This window comes from Hippoglossus hippoglossus, chromosome 16, assembly GCF_009819705.1.
Source record: "Hippoglossus hippoglossus isolate fHipHip1 chromosome 16, fHipHip1.pri, whole genome shotgun sequence".
In the NCBI taxonomy this organism is placed as follows: Eukaryota; Metazoa; Chordata; class Actinopteri; order Pleuronectiformes; family Pleuronectidae; genus Hippoglossus; species Hippoglossus hippoglossus.
In genome coordinates this window covers 13,692,537-13,711,472 of record NC_047166.1, presented here as the reverse complement: position 1 = coordinate 13,711,472, position 18,936 = coordinate 13,692,537, and the positions used below count along the sequence as shown (strand labels likewise).

The 18,936-nt window shown below is 41.7% G+C and overlaps 4 protein-coding genes across 8 annotated transcripts; 3 read left to right on the top strand and 1 right to left on the bottom strand.

The window, feature by feature from the left end:
* Positions 1 to 464: 464 nt before the first annotated feature.
* On the top strand, positions 465 to 3,306 carry gra (granulito). Of its 4 annotated transcripts, none has more exons than XM_034612146.1 (7): positions 465 to 574; positions 1,441 to 1,523; positions 1,635 to 1,693; positions 2,084 to 2,141; positions 2,335 to 2,441; positions 2,553 to 2,611; positions 2,853 to 3,306. In XM_034612146.1, the coding sequence occupies exons 2-7, from the start codon at positions 1,442 to 1,444 to the stop codon at positions 2,878 to 2,880; spliced, it is 393 nt and encodes a 130-aa protein (XP_034468037.1). In that variant the 5' UTR covers positions 465 to 574; position 1,441; the 3' UTR covers positions 2,881 to 3,306. The 4 variants fall into 4 exon arrangements, with proteins under 4 accessions (XP_034468037.1, XP_034468038.1, XP_034468036.1 ...); XM_034612147.1 differs by having other exon boundaries at positions 467 to 574; positions 1,420 to 1,523; XM_034612145.1 differs by having other exon boundaries at positions 474 to 574; positions 1,408 to 1,523.
* Positions 3,307 to 4,366: 1,060 nt separating this feature from the next.
* upp1 (uridine phosphorylase 1) lies at positions 4,367 to 9,722 on the top strand. Of its 2 annotated transcripts, XM_034612143.1 has the most exons (9): positions 4,367 to 4,510; positions 4,839 to 4,882; positions 7,301 to 7,412; positions 7,497 to 7,655; positions 7,789 to 7,903; positions 8,491 to 8,700; positions 8,793 to 8,939; positions 9,028 to 9,191; positions 9,225 to 9,722. In XM_034612143.1, the coding sequence occupies exons 2-8, from the start codon at positions 4,842 to 4,844 to the stop codon at positions 9,177 to 9,179; spliced, it is 936 nt and encodes a 311-aa protein (XP_034468034.1). In that variant the 5' UTR covers positions 4,367 to 4,510; positions 4,839 to 4,841; the 3' UTR covers positions 9,180 to 9,191; positions 9,225 to 9,722. The 2 variants fall into 2 exon arrangements, with proteins under 2 accessions (XP_034468034.1, XP_034468033.1); XM_034612142.1 differs by having other exon boundaries at positions 4,368 to 4,510; positions 9,028 to 9,722.
* Positions 9,723 to 10,924: 1,202 nt separating this feature from the next.
* On the top strand, positions 10,925 to 15,081 carry stmn2a (stathmin 2a). Its single transcript, XM_034612144.1, has 5 exons — positions 10,925 to 11,158; positions 12,893 to 12,988; positions 13,132 to 13,304; positions 13,396 to 13,587; positions 13,676 to 15,081. Exons 1-5 carry the CDS (start codon positions 11,140 to 11,142, stop codon positions 13,733 to 13,735), a joined length of 540 nt encoding a protein of 179 aa, XP_034468035.1. The 5' UTR covers positions 10,925 to 11,139; the 3' UTR covers positions 13,736 to 15,081.
* Positions 15,082 to 16,103: 1,022 nt separating this feature from the next.
* On the bottom strand, positions 16,104 to 18,566 carry LOC117777386 (hairy/enhancer-of-split related with YRPW motif protein 1-like). Its single transcript, XM_034612138.1, has 5 exons — positions 18,053 to 18,566; positions 17,807 to 17,879; positions 17,615 to 17,698; positions 17,412 to 17,493; positions 16,104 to 17,294 (listed from the first exon to the last, which is right to left on the bottom strand). Exons 1-5 carry the CDS (start codon positions 18,136 to 18,138, stop codon positions 16,687 to 16,689), a joined length of 933 nt encoding a protein of 310 aa, XP_034468029.1. The 5' UTR covers positions 18,139 to 18,566; the 3' UTR covers positions 16,104 to 16,686.
* Positions 18,567 to 18,936: the final 370 nt, after the last annotated feature.

Here is an 18,936-nt window from a genome sequence, read left to right as displayed (position 1 = left end):
TGTATTTTAAATGTTTGTTTTAAATATAACCTCATCCTCAGATATGAAAAATGTTAATCACCAGTAACAGGTGTAGCAGGCTCTTGGGTTACTAATGACAATGGAAATAGCTGTAACATCAGATCCTACAGTTGTTCCTCATCCTTGAATGCAGGGCATAGTTTAAAAACTAAATTTACTAAAAGTGTCATTCAAGTATGGTAGAGATGAAGAGGTCAGTGTCCTAATCAAGAGATGTATGCATCATTATCTTGGTAAATGTTATTCACAAAAAAGGAATTGTGAATATTTAACAATGTTCTTTTCGCAAAAAAAAGTGATGCAAGTTGGTAATGGTTTATGAGCAAAGACTATTTATTATTTAAAGTAGTTGATATCAGTCACAACAAGTCTGCGCACAGGGCGAATATTTAAATGATTCCTTCTAATCTCTGCTGAAACGGACATGATTTTACAAGCCTACATCTTATTTTGAAATGCCTGCACCAGAAGTTGTGGGGTCGCTGTGTGTAACTTGACGCCGGTGAGGGGAGCAGCCGGAGAACCACGCAGCAGGAGTTTTAGTGATCTGCAGGTGAATAATTAAACATGATGGAACTTTTTATAAAGCAGAAGTCTAAACGATGAGAAGCCATGTGAGCAGTGAGGCTAATGTGGCGAGCTTCACTGATGATTTCACGTTGTTCAAACTTCTGCATCGCGATGGCGCTGCACTTGTTATCGTTAGCTGCTTCATCATCGTGTCGTTGGGTTGATGATGATGAGGTTGCATGTCGCCGCCGGCAGGGATCGTTCACAAACATTTAACATAGCAGCTAATGTTAGCCAACGGCTACCGTGAAGTTCACGCAGACATGAAACACGTCACGATCGGCCACGTTAACGGTCTCTACAGTTAATAAGTTGCGTTAGAAGTAAAGAGTTTAATAATTAACCATTTTTTATTTATTGAAGTAAAGTTAGCAGACAGTTAAGCTAAAGTTGAGCTAATGCTGAGTGGGTTCTGTACCATGAACATCCCTGCTCACGTTAGCTGTCATGCTACATTCAGCTCAGCACATCCCAAATCAGCCACATCTATATCCTCATTATTATTAAACATCATTATTATTATTAGTTTTTCCATTGTAGGCTTATGTGTTTTGATTGGACTCTAACTGAGTAACTTGACGTTGCGCTCAAATGATAAAGTAGACTGAAGGTTTTTTTGTGAACCTGTTTATGAAGTGGTTAAAAACTTAGTTGAGCTTGACATGTAAATATTAATCATTGTACTTCCAGCAAACAGTTTAAAAATTGTAATACTCCTGATATACAACCCGTGACACAGAATAATAATATTGAAACATTAGTACTGTCAGCATGTATTGCTCCAGTATAGATGTGATGCCTTGTTGAGTGTGGTAGGTTTAGAACCAGTTTGAACCTTCGTGGGACCAGAATGGAGGTATCAAGGAGAAGAGTTTTCCAAAAACATCTGGAACCTGCGAGACCCCTGCGTCGCTGCTACACCATTGACATTGGTAAGCTCCAAGTCTGCACCAGTTGTTCTCACCTGCAGGACCAGTGGTTTCACTTATTATTATAATTTACTTCTTTTTAACTCTTGTGAGAATTCTTATCATTTCATTTAGAGCCCAACAGAAATGCTGCTACATGTGCTCAGGCGCTGATGGAGGAAGTGGATCCACCGGTAAGAATCCCAAAGGGTTGCAGCAAACAATTAATTCTTCAATCAATCATAGATTTGAAGTCAACTCAACTCAACTTATTCAAATTGATTATTTTGTTGCCTTTAACTGTCCAAAACCCAAATATAATCAGTTTACAAGGATGCAGTGTGGAATATCAGCAAATCATCACAATGAGAACTTGAAACGAGACAATGTTTTGCCATTTTTGTCTTGTCAGATGACTTAATTATCACAATGGTTGATGAGAGAGTAATTTTTTAGTCTCATTAATTCTTGTTGAGTTTTTATTTTCACCAAAATGACATTAAATAAGAAATGTGCCTTTTGATTTACACAAGATTAAGTGTTTGTCTGATTTTCTAACATTGTTCTGATTTTGTGCTTAAAAGACAAACATAGGCATAGAGCAGTTCCTCAAGATAGTCAACCTCCAAAAACCGAAAGAAGGTAAGACAAAATGTTATGACAACTATTGTAATGGTTGGGAGGTGGTTTCTTTTTCACAGTAGTGGTATGGTACTGTCTTTGTAGCAACCTTGTTTTTCCTTATCTTTGTATTCTGCTTGGCCTGATCTTCGAACTCTGAACTCTTGTTGTTCATAATGTCGGTTCTAATTTATGTCTGTATAAACATTTACAGGCAGAATATCTTACACAAGAGACTTTTTAATTGCGTTGGCGAGTTCTCCTCATTCCAGGGAGAAACCAAAGTTCTTGCCAGAGCACCCCATAGTCTTAACCGAGGCAGTAAGTTGGCTGTTTATAATCCGTTTGAATGAAGTATCCTCTCTAAATGCTCAACATCGCATTATAAGTGTGACGTTTGGATTGAAACATGTTTTTATACCATCTAAACAGAGAGAGCCCGGGAACCTGAGGCTTCATGAAATGAGATGGGCCGGTGGAAAAGAGGAAATGTGAGTTTTTCTCTTGTATGTGGACAGTTTTGTAGAAGTAGAAAATAAGTTATAACTTGAATTCAATGCAGATTACTGTTTGAACACACATTTCACACTGATATAAAAGCAGATTTGTTTTTACACACATTAGATACATTTCTATCATTGTCTTGCAGTATACATTTATGTTTTTAACTTTTACTTGAAAGACATGATCAGTATAAAAATAATTCACCAATATATGTTTTTTTCTTTTCAGGGCTGCAGAAAGGCGTCTCTCACCTTAAAGAATTTGCGCAGGTGTTCCCCCAAAGAGTGTTTCTGTATTTTCTTGTTGAACGTTATTTAACTCTTTATTTAACTTGTGACATTTTGCATTGCATGTTTATTATTTAACTATTTGAGATGAAGTGTTAATACTAAACCCCACTTTATTTGCTTAAGTATGAGAATTGCATTTTTGCTTACATTTTCTGCTGTGCATGATTTTGACTATAGCGAAGTATTAACATTGTGTACAATTGTTCTAAATATATTAATGGATGCTTTTCAAGAAACGATGGGACGGGTCTGTCACTACAATGGAGTCATATAAAAAAAAAAAAAAGTGAAGTGATCAAAATGATGTTTTTCATCAGCATTGTGATTTAACATGTCTTACTAAACATGTTAATTTCTTCTTCTCTCATAAAAGATGGTTTGATCCAACAGTTTGCTGTGTGGACATTTTCCTTCTGGCCCTTATTAAAACCATAGACTGTAAATAAATATGGCCGACACATTGTCACTTCCTCCCCTGTACATTTGGAGACCGTCTGTGCCAATCAAGACATTTTACCCCATTTTTATGGATAAATTTAAATTCTGAAAGGAAACCTGATGAGTCATTTCTGACTGATCAGTCCAGACACACTAATCTGTGCTGTTGCTCTTATGGGGTTGAGAAGTTTGTATTATGAGGATATTCCAGCTGTCATCAAAATACAGTGTACATATGCATACTATATATACACACAATACATTCACTTGTAATTCTTTATAAGGTATTAAATAGTCTTGCATTCCATAAAGGTCTTGTATGTTTTTTTCTTGCCTTGTCGAAGGCAATTGTAGAACCTGGTAAGCTTTTCACCTCTCAACGGACATGTGACTTTAGCGAAATCTTTTTTTCCAAATGGTTTTTAATTGGTAAATCATCAATCGTTTCTGCTGCTTATTTGGGTCCAGGCACACACAGATTATGAGATAACAGATAAGTAAAAGCCTCCCGACCCCTCTTATTGGATCTGCAGACTGAGTAGTTTGTCTTCTTTTTGTGTGTCTTTTTGTTCATTTCAAATCTCTGTGCTTGTTTTGTGTCCCTTTGTGGTCATTTTGACTCTCTTTTGTCGTCCCTTTCAGCCTCTTTCTGGTCATTTTGGATCTGTGGTCCATTGTTTTTGTAACTCTAGATGTTTGTCTTTTCAGCAGTTTTCGTGTCCCTGGGCTCATTTGTGTCTCTTTAGGAAAGACCTGCCTGTCTGTGTAGTCTTTTTAACTGAACTCGGTGACGTTCAAACAATTTGCAATATTACAGCAGCAAGAGTCAACATTAGGCATCAGTAAGGAATAATAAGTAACATACACTACTTAAGTGTATGGGTAATACTATTTAAGTGTAAGGAAGTCTAAAAAACACATGAATCAGGAGGGTGTGGATAGTATTGTGTGATTTCCTCTGTGGACTGTCCAGAATGTGGACATGTTCGATTAGTCACATCAGTACGTGACTGAGGAAGAGTCCCACATCCAGTCAGCGAGGCTGTGACGTAATCGACGTCAGATCCTCACGTTACGGCGTTGACGTCAGATGCGCAGAAAGCGAAATGAGTTAGTGTGAAGCGGAGTCGACGACAGATCACCAGCATCGAACCAAAGGTAAGAACGTGTCTGTGAACCGGGTCGCAGCTTTGAGCTGTAATGGCTCGTGTTGGAAGCTACTGACCGGTGTGTCGTCCTCCTGCTGCGGGAGCTTCATGTGCTGTGTGCGGCGATGGGCTCGTTCCATCCCGCGGTGTTAAACTGTGGGTGGTGGGGGGGAACGTGTCTTTATTCATCGTGTTGAGTTTAGTTGTAAATTCACCATTATGTGAGGTTAACTTCTCCACCGCAGGTCGCTTCTTGTGTCCAGGTGTCCTCTCCCTGTGTTCCTCTTCTTCCTGGTCAGAGATTTGAATGTGGTATTGACCCGCTGTTTCTGTTACAGGAGATGGATTCAAAAGACGAGCAGGGACACGGGTTGAACTGCAGGTGAGGTCCTGTCCATAAAGTCATATAAGGTTATGTCCTCTGGTTCATTTGGAAGTGGGGAAACTAGCAGGTGTGTCTGGATATGAGGTCATCGACAAGAAAGCGCTGGATGTGTGTGGGTGATTCACTTTAAAGCAAGGTCAATAATGATCATTTTAAATAAGTACAAGATTAATACATACTAGGCAAGTTACAGCACATTTCAACAACAAGGCAATTCAAAGTGCTCTACTGTGCTTTAAAGGTATCAGGACAAATTGTAAAAGCAACTTAAGACAAGACTAAAAAGGAATTCAAGGGATAGTTCACCCCAAAAATGAAAATTCCCTCATTATCTACTCACCACTTTGCAGATGGAGGTGTGCAAAGACATTTTGGGGGCAGGGGCTCAAGTGAGATTAATTATTTATATTAAAAAAAATGTTCTAAACCCAAAAGTTAATATAGTGTCACATCTCTGACTAGCTTAACAATTAATTTCAATACCATCACACTCAATTGTTAAATACTCAACAGTAGTATAATGAATAGTTATTAGATGAGGAGCCTACAATCAAAATTATGCAGTTTAAGGCAGGACACTACAGGCAAAAACATAGTTTCTTTGTGTACTGGTCAATTTTGAGATTTTGGTCTATTTTGCTTCAATGTCGTCTTCTTTCACTCTAATGGGAAGAAAACTTCCAAAAACACACATTTAGATTGTGTTTGTTTTACCCTCTGATTAACTAACTTTTTATTGAGAAAGGGCTTAAAAAAGTATTATAAACTGTTACTATTATTACACGTGTAGTGTAATTTACAAAATAAGGTTTTCAATTAAAAAATGAGACTACAACAGTAAGTCTATGACAGTGGTCAGTGCTCTCCACACTGATTTGACATTCATTCAGTTTGGACTTGTGTGCTGCACATAAGGATTAAAAGGACAAACTCTGATTATAGCCTTTACTGTATCAAGGTTCCCCCGCCTGGCCCCCCCTTAGCTGCGCCCCTGCACTGAGGCGCATTACTGCGCAGGTCAACAACAGATTCTGCTTCTCTGATGTTTTTCTAATCACTCACACTCACATATTTATGTTCCTGGATAAACGGGGCGTCGCTTCTTCTGCAACAATGAAGATAAAACACAGTGCTTGTCTTAACCCTGATGTCCTGACATGTGTCTCATAAACTCTAGAGAATCAAACAAACAAAGTAAACGTCAGTACTGTACATGTCCTAATAACTTGTGATCAGTGCTGGTGTTTATTGCTGAAGTGTAAAGTGAGCGCAGGTCAGAGGAGTGAGGAGGAAGCTCCGACAGAGACTCTGACACAGGACGACTGGACCTTTTTAATGAGCGTCTGTCCTGAAGCAGCAGCGGTGTTCTAATTATTCAGCCACGGGACAAAGCTAAAAACAACATGAATCATTATGTTCTGTCTCTGTCTCATCGATACAGAGTCGTCCTCATCGAGATGTATCTAAGAATCAAGACATGTCTGCAGCTCTAGTGATCACCACTGTGCAGGAGACATGGAGGGGGCGGAGGGTAGAGAGGGTAGAGAGGGTATCGGAACTAGACAAATTCTAATCTCCCGACCAGATATTTTGATTGACAGGGAAGTTGTGCACAAACAGGAGTATAATTTTAATTTATTTAGAAAAAGCACAGCAGAAAAAAGGCACTTTCTCTGGAGGAAGAAAAATCAGCAGGGGCTCAAGCCCCCTTTGATGTCTATGTGTGCACGTGCCATGTGGTGAGTAGATCATGAGTGAACTTTCATTTTTGGGTGAACTATCCCTTTTTAAATAGAGAATAAAAATAGTGAAAATAAAAGTTCAGTGTAAGAAATGAGTAATTATTTGATTTAATAAAAGTCGTGGCAAACAAGAAAGTCTTCAGTATTGATTTAAAAGAGCTAAGATTAACAGCAGACCTGCAGTTCTCTGGGAGCTTTTTCCACAAATGTGCAGTGTAGAAACCGAACGCTGCTTCTTCCATGTTTAGTTTCATAATAAAAGTTTATAAAAAAGTGCTTAAGCCCAAAACTGAGCATTATAACTAATTTAATTGCAGGGTAAAGTAGACGTATCTACTGAACGGCATTTGAGAGAAAGTAGCCATGATAAAAACCTTGCAGCTTTATGGGATTTCAAATGTTTTCTGTTGTTACAAAATAGATTTCCATCTCCTCCACCTGTACTTTGGTGGCTACATAACTCCCAATAGACAAATGTCTCAACAACTGAAAAGATAATCCTGGAAGTAAATGTACAACTTGACACAGGAATATGAGAAAGTTTGGTTTTTAGATTTGGTTGAAGTGACCTTTTCAGATCCCTAATCCACTGCCCAGAGGAATGAAGTCGCAATTCAGTTTGGTTTTTCAGGCTCAAAGTAATCATATGATATCTCTTTTGTTTTGACTTAAGTCCGATTTATGTGCACAACCCACACCTGGATGCACTGAAAGATGACGTCCTCTACCACTTCGGTCTGGGAACAGGAACTCACGACCTACCAGCTATGTTTGGTGACGTCAAAGTAATGACTTATCTTACTACGTTCATTTGTGTGGAAAAACAGTCTCGTGCATGACGGTGTTCATTTGTAAATCCTTGTTTTTAGTTTGTGTGTGTTGGGGGCAGTCCCTGGAGGATGAAAGCATTCACCGAGTACATCGCCGCTGAGCTCGGTATGGAAGACCCCAAATCCGAGTACCCAAACATCTGTGCTGGAACAGACCGCTACGCCATGTACAAAGTTGGCCCTGTGCTCTCTGTCAGCGTATGTAAAAGCCTCAAGATATTTCTGTTCTTCTTTTGTAAACATATACTGCACCACCGATTCTCAACGAATATAAGAAATATTCTGTCCTTTTTAACTAAACATCTGTGTGTGTGTGTGCTATATTATTCAGCATGGGATGGGCATTCCTTCTATAGCCATAATGCTGCATGAGCTAATAAAGCTCCTCCATCATGCACATTGCACGGATGTTACAATAATGCGCATTGGGACATCAGGTGGAATAGGTAAGCTAATTATTTCGGAAATATTTTGTGTTAACCAAGAACCTGATAATGTTACATTATTTAACCATAAATACTGTTGGTTCCCTGTGGCAAGAGGCAACTGCCTTCACCTCCCTGTGTGGTCACATGTGTACTTGCCAAGAGGTTGGGTAGTGTGGACATAAATCACATTTTCCTACTTTTACGGCAGTGAAATCCAGTTTGACTTTTTGTTGCTTTTCACTGATTATTATTTCTTTGTTTTATTGAAGTAAGTTATTAATTTCCATTTTTGTTATACACCAACCGTTCCATTTTTCAGATTATTCTATAAACCAGGGTTTGGTGTCCTCCATTATAGGTTTGAATTGATAGATCATATCCATTTTCCCAGCATGGCTAAATAGTGTATGCTTTAAACTAAAAACATAGGTTATCTGAAATATCTAATCAGAGGTTTAAGAATTAGTTCGGATGGTTTTCATTCTAAACTGAACAGGATGCTTAGTTAACATAATATAGTCCTACACTATAAACCTTTCATTTTTTGCAATTTGTACCTGTAGTCGAGAAATAATTTGTTCTCATTTGCCATTTTTGGTTTTCAGGAATTGAGCCTGGCACCGTCGTTGTTACCAAACAGTCAGTGGACGGCACCTTCCTGCCCAGGTTTGAGCAGATGATCCTGGGGAAGATTGTGGTGCGTAACATTGATCTGGACCAATGCCTGGCCGAGGAGCTGTTGCAGTGCAGCAAAGAGCTGAACCAGTTTGAGACTGTAATAGGCAACACCATGTGCACCATGGATTTCTATGAAGGTATGAGTTCTTCTGCACTGACATGTATATCACATTGTTCATGGACGTGTACAGTGGTTCAGGCGTAACGTCCATCTTCACTATCTGTGCAGGCCAAGCTCGTTTGGATGGGGCCTTCTGCTCCTACACTGAGGAGGACAAACAGGACTACCTCATGAGAGCCAGCAAAGCAGGAGTCTGCAATATTGAAATGGAGTCATCCGTTTTTGCTGCCATGTGCAAGCTGAGTGGTCTGCGTGGTAAGAAAAATCGACACAACTTGCAACATGTTCAAAACACCTGATTTCGTCAGGCTCAGTCTCTAACGTTTTTTTTTCCTGTGTGAAGCCGCCGTGGTGTGTGTGACGTTACTGGATCGTCTGAAGGGGGATCAGGTGAGCTGCTCTCATGAAGTTCTTAACCGCTACCAGCAGCGTCCTCAGAAGCTGGTTGGTTACTACATCAAACAGCAGCTGATGGCCCAAGCAGAAAGTAGCTAAGTTTAACCATCACTGGTTTGCAAGCATACATCCCAATCTGCCTATCTACTCTTGACACTGAAAACTTTGCAATGCAATAACTGAGCTTTAAAACACTCTCCTATACTTCTATATTTTTATCGATGTCACCGTCACGATGAACTGTCGTGGACTGACTTTTTTAACTTGTATTTTCTTTTGGAACATTTAACTGAACTTTTAATGAAAAATAGAATCCTGTGCTCATCCATGCCTCTGTGTAGTAGAACACATGAAGTTCCTTATCTGTAAAACTTGAACCAGAATCACATAACTTATTGAAATCCTCTTTGTTTCATGAATGATAATGACATGACTATGACGTAGTTAAGTTTTTGTCCTTGGCTTGTTATTGGTCTTAAAAATCCGTGTAGTGTTTTCAATGTAGATTGTATTTTACATTTTCCTCTTCTGTAATGTTTGTCCAGGTATCAATCGGAACCTATAAACAAATTGTCATTCATTTTGAGAGAGAGGAAATTTCATTGGATGTCTTATTTCTAATAAAGCCTCATACTCTCTAAAGCTGTTTGTTATGTTTTGGTTTTTAAAAGTAGCACAAATTCACATCATGCTGCTGTTGTGTCTTGCTGAATAAAGAACGCTGACTTTCTATTCATTTGAATTCTTGCTTTGTCTACCGGACCCCTCCCCACAGATCAATAAAGAATTTTGTGTCTGGAAAGTAGTCTCACTTTTTTTTTAACCCTTTAGTGGTTGCAGATCTGATGAAGCCCAGGGCACCAACATAATTAATAACAATGATGTTCCTAAATATGATCTATATTAAATCATTAATTTGGCTGATAAACTGACATAATCACATATAGACATTATAATTCCTCATGTCAGCTTATGCCCCTTTTTAGTTTTATTACATATATTTCAACTAATCAACTAAGATACCTGGATTTAGACTACTGTCGCTAGATTGTATCCGTTTAGATGCTTTGAATAGTTTTGGTTTATCTTTGTGAAAGTGACATCTAATATATATAGGCCAATATTGATGTTCGATGACACATCCAAATGCTCAGGTTAAATTGGGACAATCTGACTCACATTAAGTTTCATTTCTATTAAAGGTCCAGTGTGTAAGATTCAGGTGAAAGGGATCTATTGGCAGAAATTTTATATAAAATAATCCTAGTGATGTTTTCACTCGTGTGTTTCATCTAAATTGTATGAATCGTTGTTTTCTCTGCCCTAGAATGGGCCCTTTGTATTTAAATACTTATTTACATCAGGAGTGGGTCCTCTCTACGGAGGCTGCCATGTTTTTTACAGTAGCCCAGACCAGACAAACTAAACACCATTTGAGTTTTTATGACAACTGAAGGCTACCACAGGTTCTTTCATGTTTGGAAGGGAAGGGTGAGGTGAGGGGTATTCAGCTGCAACATGCAACGTCACCAATTCACCACTAGATGTCACTAAATTCTACACACTGAACCTTTAAGTAAGCATTAGTAGCCACAGCTCACTGCAGATTATCCACTTTGATTAGCTCATTTGACCAGAAACTGCATGTGTCATTGATTCCTGCCCCTGAAATGACCTATATGGCTGATTTATTGACCAATATTGGCTGCATTGCTTCACTGGATTACTGTGCATCAAATGTTTTTTTCCATTTCCTTAAAGTGGATCCAGTCAAACAAATGCAGGTATAGATTTCATCAGCTGTGTGTGTGTGTGTGTGTGTGTGTCTGTCCTCTGATGCTCAGCTTTACAAGGTTACCGAGTGGACACTGAACACCGCTCTGCGCGCGTCACGGGACAGAGGAGGGTCTGTCTGCGCGCTCCCGTGCGTGCCCACCCCCTGTCTATCCGTCCGCTGCTGCTGCTCTCGGTCTATTCGCTGACTCAGTGCCTTACAGCAGCTTCACCATCCACCTGAGCAGAGCCACAGCTTCCCCCTGCGGACATCACCACATCAGCCATGGCCAAAACAGCGACCGGTGAGTAGTCCCGTTAGAACCGGTGCATGGATGGATGAGTATGCTGACGGATGCGCCCCGGGGCTGCGGAACCTGCATGTGTCGGCCCCGGTGTGGTCTACCGGTGGGCTGGTGGTCGATCCTTCTGTAACGGGACCAATCAGAAATATTATCATTTGATTCATAATGATAATTGATATTGCTTCTTTGATGATCGTGTATAGATTATAGGTCTATTGTCTGATCACACGAGTGTAGGAATCCTGCCTCACCAAAGCATCCTCCGTCATTATGTTACTTGAAATGCCTCCTTTATCATCTTCATCATCTGTCTCATCATCATCATCATCATCACCATCAGCATCTTATCTATGAGCTCATATAGTGACAGGGTGGATGATGAGACGGTTTAGATTCCGCTTTATTTACAGCGCTGCACCTGCTTCTCAGGCTACAGCGGCCCCGGCATGCAGCATAATGCAGACGGACCCCACCCAAGATGCTGTGCTGCCGAGCAGCGAGGCAGGGAGAGGCTTCACCCCCCCCCCCCCCCCCCCCCCCAGGCTTTTATACAACCCTGCTATGATTAAACCCAAACAAACCCCAACTGCTATTTAATGTTAATGTTAATGTGTTGATTTAGTTCATTTATTTGGGATAAATAGCTTTTGCTATAGAGGATGCCAGGGGGGGGGAGGCATCACCAGCTGTGACAGATCTGCTGACATTTTATCTGCTAAAATACACTATCGGCATGTAGATAAATGTAAAATATCAAATTTGTTTTACTAATTAGCTGAAAGAAGCTAATTCTAATAGCGTATAACCGCCCTGCATCCTGCATTAGCCATCGTCCCCCCCCTCCCCCCTGATGGGCCGTTATTGTTGTAGGCCGAGCATTTGCAATATTTGCTTCCATGGTTTTCTTTTAAGCTTCTGCAGCATTTATGGTATCTTACCCGGAGCAAACGTGTTCTAATATACAGTGTGGGGTGCGGGCTGGTTTCATTACGGTGTGAGTGGTGGCAGAGATGCAGTGGAGTAGACAGGTGCATGGCAGGGTGGGAGGCAGGCCAGCCCTGCAGCAAGGAGGCCGTTTACACACTGGCCTTTGCAGCAGAAGGCTTAGCATGCAGCCCTGACAATCTGTAGTCCTCCACATGGAGAGCCAGGTGGGCACTTTGTCAGCTTTAACGCCAACGGCACGGAAAAAGGTCCCAGATTTGCAGAGAGATTCACGAAAACAACAGTGTAAGGAACTGGTGAAATCACAGAGTGGACAAAAAAAATAAAGATCATCCATCAGCTGTCACTGGGGAAGAGAGAAGACGGATTTAAGTGCCTCTAATTTATGTGACCACAACACACGGCACAAAACTGAGAATTCAGGAGGAAATTAAATGACACAGGTCTGTCTAAACCCATTTTATGCAGATTGCAAAGGCATATTGGAGCACAGCGTCCAATAAAGCAACAGTAATAATGCCTGTTTGATCTTAGTTTGATCGGCTTTTACACAACACATCCAATGAATTATTTAGCAACACAGCACTTTTAGATGTGCATCAGACGCAGTGTCACGCTCCCTGCATCATTCACCCAGTGGTCATCTGATGCTCATCGGTTTATTGAGCCACTTCCTTTCCCAATTTGTAACAAATTCATTTGGAAACACCTCGTGCATATTCATGAATTATTTGTACATGTGATTATAGCTGGTTTTTAATTAACCTCTCTGTGTTTATGTCCCTCCAGCGTACAAAGAGAAGATGAAGGAGCTGTCCATGCTCTCCCTCATCTGCTCCTGCTTCTACCCAGAGCCACGCAACAAGCTCATGAGTGAGTTTGAAGGTATGGATCAGCTCAAATATTGATTTCTCTTTTGGTGACTCAAAGTGTCCCCCAATAAATAACGACACGTGATTGGACTAATATACTTTTATCATTGGATATTGACTTTTCTGGTGTTATCATCATAATTGTCTTATTTACAGATATGGAGGTGAAACCCATAAACAAGCGGGCCTCGGGCCAGGCCTTTGAGGTGATTCTCAAGCCTCCCTCTCCGGTGTCAGAAATGGCCCACAACCTCCCCTCACCCCCCAAGAGAGACATCTCTCTGGAGGACATTGAGAAGAAACTGGAGGCTGCTGAGGATCGGAGGAAGGTGGGTGTTTTTGTTAACAATGAATAAATCAGAGGGACATGACATCAATGAAAACGTATCAATCAATCAGTGTGTCGTTGTGCATTTTTAGTACCAGGAGGCCCAGGTGCTGAGGGCCTTGGCGGAGAAGCGAGAGCACGAGAGGGACGTGCTGCTAAAGGCCATGGAGGAGAACAGCAACTTCAGCAAGATGGCCGAGGAGAAGCTCCAGATGAAGATGGACCAGATCAAGGAGAACCGCGAAGCGCTTATGATGGCCATGATCGAGCGTCTACAGGAGAAGGTGAGAAACACAGGATTGTTGTTGATCGTCAGCTGGCCGCTGTCCAGATGACTAAACCACACTCATTCCATTGTCATGGTGTTTGCAGGAGAGACACGCAGCCGTGGTGCGCAGGAACAAAGAGATGAGGGAGGAGCTGACGGCATAAGGCCCCACACGAGTCCCGACGTCTGCGGTTCATCTATGTCTTCTCCATCCAGTCCTTGTCCCCTTCCTCGCCCCCTCCCCCTCCCCCCCCCCGCCCTCACCCTCCACTGAACAGACACCCAACCAGGAGGCCGAGAGGTTCGAGGACCTCATCACTACATCACAACAAAACACAACACACCACCAGTACTCACTATTATCAGTATTATCTGTGGATACAAACATCTGTAACACCCATCTTGAGAATTGAATGGATTCGTGGAAAAATGCAAGAATATGGCTTTTGATTTGTAAATATTTTTTTTTCAGATCTATCTATCTATCTATCTATCTATCTATCTATCTATCTATCTATGATGGTAGGTGAAGTACGTACAAATACTGTACTGTACTGCGCTGTACAATTTCAAACATTTAGTTTGTCATTGATTATTGTTTCAGTTCTTGAAATTTCGAAACTCTACAACCATTTTCTTGTGAAAGCCCTCGGTGTTGTGAGTTGACTAACAGTTGCAGTTCTTTCCTGATGATGTCATGACGACGATGATGATGATGTTTCTGTGTTTAGTCTCTTTTTCTTTTGTGTGTGAAGAATGACGGTCAGTGTTCGCAGGCTTACACAGTCCTCCAGATAAGATCGACGCAATCCCATCTGTATCTTCCTCACGCACACCCTCTCATTTACAACACGCACGCTTGGAACTTAATACGCCAAAACCCACAGATTGATAAAGTCTCCACTTCCTCCGGAATGAGCTCGATGATGGACGTGAGAGGTGCTTTATTGTTATTAAGAATGTCGTTGCCCAATGGGAGCAGCCGTTTATACTCTTGCAGATTCCCACGCCATTCCTCGATCGCTCCATCTTCGGCTTAATCAAAAAGCTCCGTGACGTACACATAGTACTTTTAGGATTAATCTCATGAATGTTACGACACCAGACTGGTACCATGCATAGTGTCTTGGACAGTGGAATGTGCTCCCACCTTGATATTGATAGTGAGAACATAGCGTTTGTCTGTGTGGGTGTATGTGAATGCGAATTTACCATGGGGCATCTTTAGCGTCTGCTCTCTTTAGGGGATTAGCTAGAGAATGGACGCGGGATGCTTTACACACAGCACACTGAACTAGTCTCTTTTTAATATACAGTACCACTGATATCTGCCTGCATCCTCTGCTGCTTGTGTTTCTCCTTCGTATATTTCTCTGTGAAAGCTTTGCTGAATAAAGGTTTGGGGTTCTGTGAACATAGCATGCACCATCTAATTAATTTCTGAGCTATTAGAGGAGGGGGAAATGTAAACTGCCAAATAAAAGAACCAGTTATCTACACATCCCGAGAATCCCAGTCTTCCACTATAGTTGATTTCTCATTTATTCCTCTCTATCATTCCAGTCGTGTGTTAATTTATTTTGAAATTCCATCAATTTTTTTTATTTATTACAAACATGCAATTGAATCAACATAAGATTAATGTTTCTCCAGCAGGTGGCAGTGTTGGATTTATTTGCGCCACAGAAACTGAACAGGAGCCTGAAGAAATTTAAAAGTAGAGTAAAGTAAAGTTCACAATATTCCAAATGCAAAAGTGGAGGAACAGAAAAAACAAAACACTGAATTGAATGATAGTTTTGTTTATTTATTGTTCGGGTTAATCATGAGGATTTAAAATGTAACAGCTCCATTAAGAGAGAAAAGAACATAGAAAACACATACTTCTGTTTCTTATCATTTCAGCTGACTGGTATTTTCATAGGAAAATACATACTCCATTTATTATTAATAAAATGTGGCTTCACCAGAAATCACAGACAGCTACTGCCCCTCCTGGAAGCCTGAGGTGCTGCATGTACGGATAAAATGGAGTCATTAAAAGAGTGAACCCACTAAAAAACTCAGTGACACCAACGTTATGACCTGAAACAACAACCAGAGCAGCTCTGAGTGATTTACTGCTCCAGCTGTCTGTGTTTGTTGCCGTTACGTTTTCACCGCTTTCCTCTAGTGTCCCCATCCTGTTCACACTATTGTCTCCGTTTCAGACCAACCCGAGCTGGTGAGGTCAGGGCAACATTGTAAAGGATTTCCTCTGGCTCTTAATGATTTCCTGGGTATTCATAGGGGCAACAATGCTCTCGGGTTTGGTTACCTACCTGGCACACACTAAAGGAATTGCCTTTCAGTTAATAACCGAGACCTCATTAGCTTATGATTAACTTCGATGAGATGGCAAAAAATATACAATGCACCTGCAGATTATAGATATGATCTTCATTGCTTGTGGGGCAGATAGCCTGCTTGCATTTAGGAAAAGTAGCCACCTATCATACATTATGAAAACACAAGATTGAAGCGTTATAATGAAAGAGATTCAAACTCGATTTGTTTACTTCTTTTAAACTCAATTTATTGGTCCAAAAACATTACAAATAGATACAAGAATGTAACTTTCCAAGTCTGAAGTAGTTAGTTTACCAAGAATGACACATACAAATATGCATATTCACTTCCACAAGTTCTCACCACGCTAAAGAAGCTGACCACACGAAAGTAACTCTACATGATGTTAAATACAGACGTCCGTGCTCGACAAACGTAGAAGGATCTGGTCTACAACATATTTCCTATAAATTTGTGCAGACAGTAAATCTATGCATGGCCCGAACATTACATCATCATATCAGTCCTCAACCTGGAGACAGTGCATATCGACTAAATTAGTTATCAATATAAACTAATAACATAAAATCATTTAGAATTTCTTTCTTGATAAGAGTAATGAAATCACATCATGTGGCAACGTCTCCCACTTTACACTTAATAAAATAAAATCAGTTTTCTTTGTTCCCCTGTGTTTCATTACTATAAAAACAGATGAGGCAGGTCGTCCTGCCTAGCCTGTGTGTTGGGCACAGCTCAGCTGTTGCCTTCAGTCCAGTTGTTAGCTTCAGAAGGCCCCAATCTCTGTGCCCCAAGGCCTGTAAGGCTTCGACAGGGTGGAGGAGGGGCTCACAGTGCTGAGGGCGGTCGGGGAGACGAGAGGGAAAGTACCGAAGGAGAGGGGGAAGACCGAAAGCGAGGAGAGGGATGACAGGAGCGGCGGCGAGAGCTTTGATGTTGGCATAGGCAAAGTGAGGGGCAACGAGCTGTTAGGGGACACCCTGAGGGACTCTGTGGGGGGCATGACACTGAGTCTGGATGTCCCAGATGCCTCAGTGGAGGATGAGGAGGATGTAGAGGAGGAAGGGGAGGAGGAGGGTGGGCTACTGTTGCTCCTGGATGCAGGTGTCCTGCCCTGCGGGTGTTGTAGAAGGAGAGGGTGGGGGAGGTGGGCCGGGGCATGTCCATAGGCAGAGCCCCAGGCCAAGTGTTCCAGTCCAGAGTGCACCTCCCTCTGAGAGGCACAGTTGCTGAGGTGGGACACCAAGCGCACGCGGAGGGGGTCCGTACTGTCCCGGCCCTCGATGATGCTCAGGTAGCGGGCTGTCTCTGCCAGGCACTCCCTGAAGCCCAGGCTGCGGTAATCCTTAGCAAGAGCATGAGCCTCAAAGTAACCTGTCAGGGAAGAGAGCAGAGGCAGAGGGTTAGAGAGGGGTGATGTGATTTAAAACTACATTTTGTTAGAAGGAATTACGTATGAATTAATGTGGTTATAAAAAAAGGGGCTTTTACCTTTGCCTCCAGATGCATGAAGCATTTTCAAATGGTCCACGGTCATTTGCAGTATTTCTGCTTTTTCCAGTTTAGCTGAACCCTGTCATGAAAGAGAAAAGACAGAGTTTTAATGAAATTAATTAAAGCTATTCTTATCAAATGAGCATCTAAGGAGTGTATGGATAACTCGTGTGACAAGAATGGAAATCCAAACAATCTACCTGTTTCTCAAAGGCACTTGGCACCAGTCTCCTCAGCTCTGAGAGACTGTTGTTGATACGGTCACGTCTCCTTTTCTCAATAATCTGTATAAAGAAAGAAGAAATTAACTCTGTCATTAAGGGCACAGATAGAAGGAAACAATGGCATCTATCACAGCACAAGTTGAAAGCAGAGATAATGAGTTTACTTACCCCTCTGCGCCTTTTTCTGGCTTGAACTTGCGTGGTGGTGGAGGGTGACATGGAGCCGTGAGAATCAATTTGTCTGAAAGATTAGAAAGTGATAGATTAATTTTGATGGATAAGAAACACACACACGCACATGAAACAGGCCTAAAGCTTCTGCAGCAAGTTAATCAGGTCAAAACAAACAATTCTATATGTGATTATAGAATGATATGATAGCTATTTAAAAAAAAAAAAGTTATGATAACCTACCCATTTTCATCTCCACTGTCTTTCTCCACCTCAACACTGTCGTCCAGGTCGCTGTCTGACGAGCTGTAATTGTGGCTTCTCTTCATGTTGATCAGAGGCTGCTTGCACACAAAGGTCCGGTGCTGCTCTGACAGCAGAGGCTCAGAGAGACTGAAGTCTAAACCTCAGATCTGCTTCTGCTGGGATCATTTTCACACCACACACACACACACACAGGGGGGGGTGGGCTCTCAGGAGGGGCGTGGGCGGTGCCTGAAACCACTGCAGCCAGTTAAAATCGAGCTGGGCCTTGAGTGACATGTGCTTTGAAATGATAATAAATAAATAAAAATCTATGACCAAGCACAAGGTCTCAAAGAGGGGGGCCCCAATGAAGATGTTGATACTTGAGTTTGAAAATGATATAAGTTGATACCCAAAGCATAATTTTAATAGAATGTATTTAAATTTAGATTTTAATACCTGTTGTCCAAAAGCACAGATGCTGCTTCTTTCCCCCGGTGACAGCTCAGGCTGCCCCGTGGACTCCTGGCCTCAACTCCCCAGTCCCCCCCGCTGAGACCCCGTGGTCCGTGAGCAACAGGGCCCATTGTAGCAGGAGCCCTCTTCCTCTCTGGTGTTGTGGAGGACACACGGCCCATTAGCAGAGTGTGTTGTTCATTGTCTGCCGTCAGCTGTGTGGTTCCACAACAGCACTGATCAGCCCGGAGGCCCGACATTAGTCAGTCAGTGTTGCCAGGCTCTCCTAGGAAACCCCCCTGTCGGCCCCACCACCCCCTCTTCTCCCGCCAACTGACTGGCACAGCGAGACCTTCCCAGGGAATCATTCATCCACGGTGAAGCTCGCCGTGCTGTGCAGTGGGAACGAGAAGAAGAGGAAATGT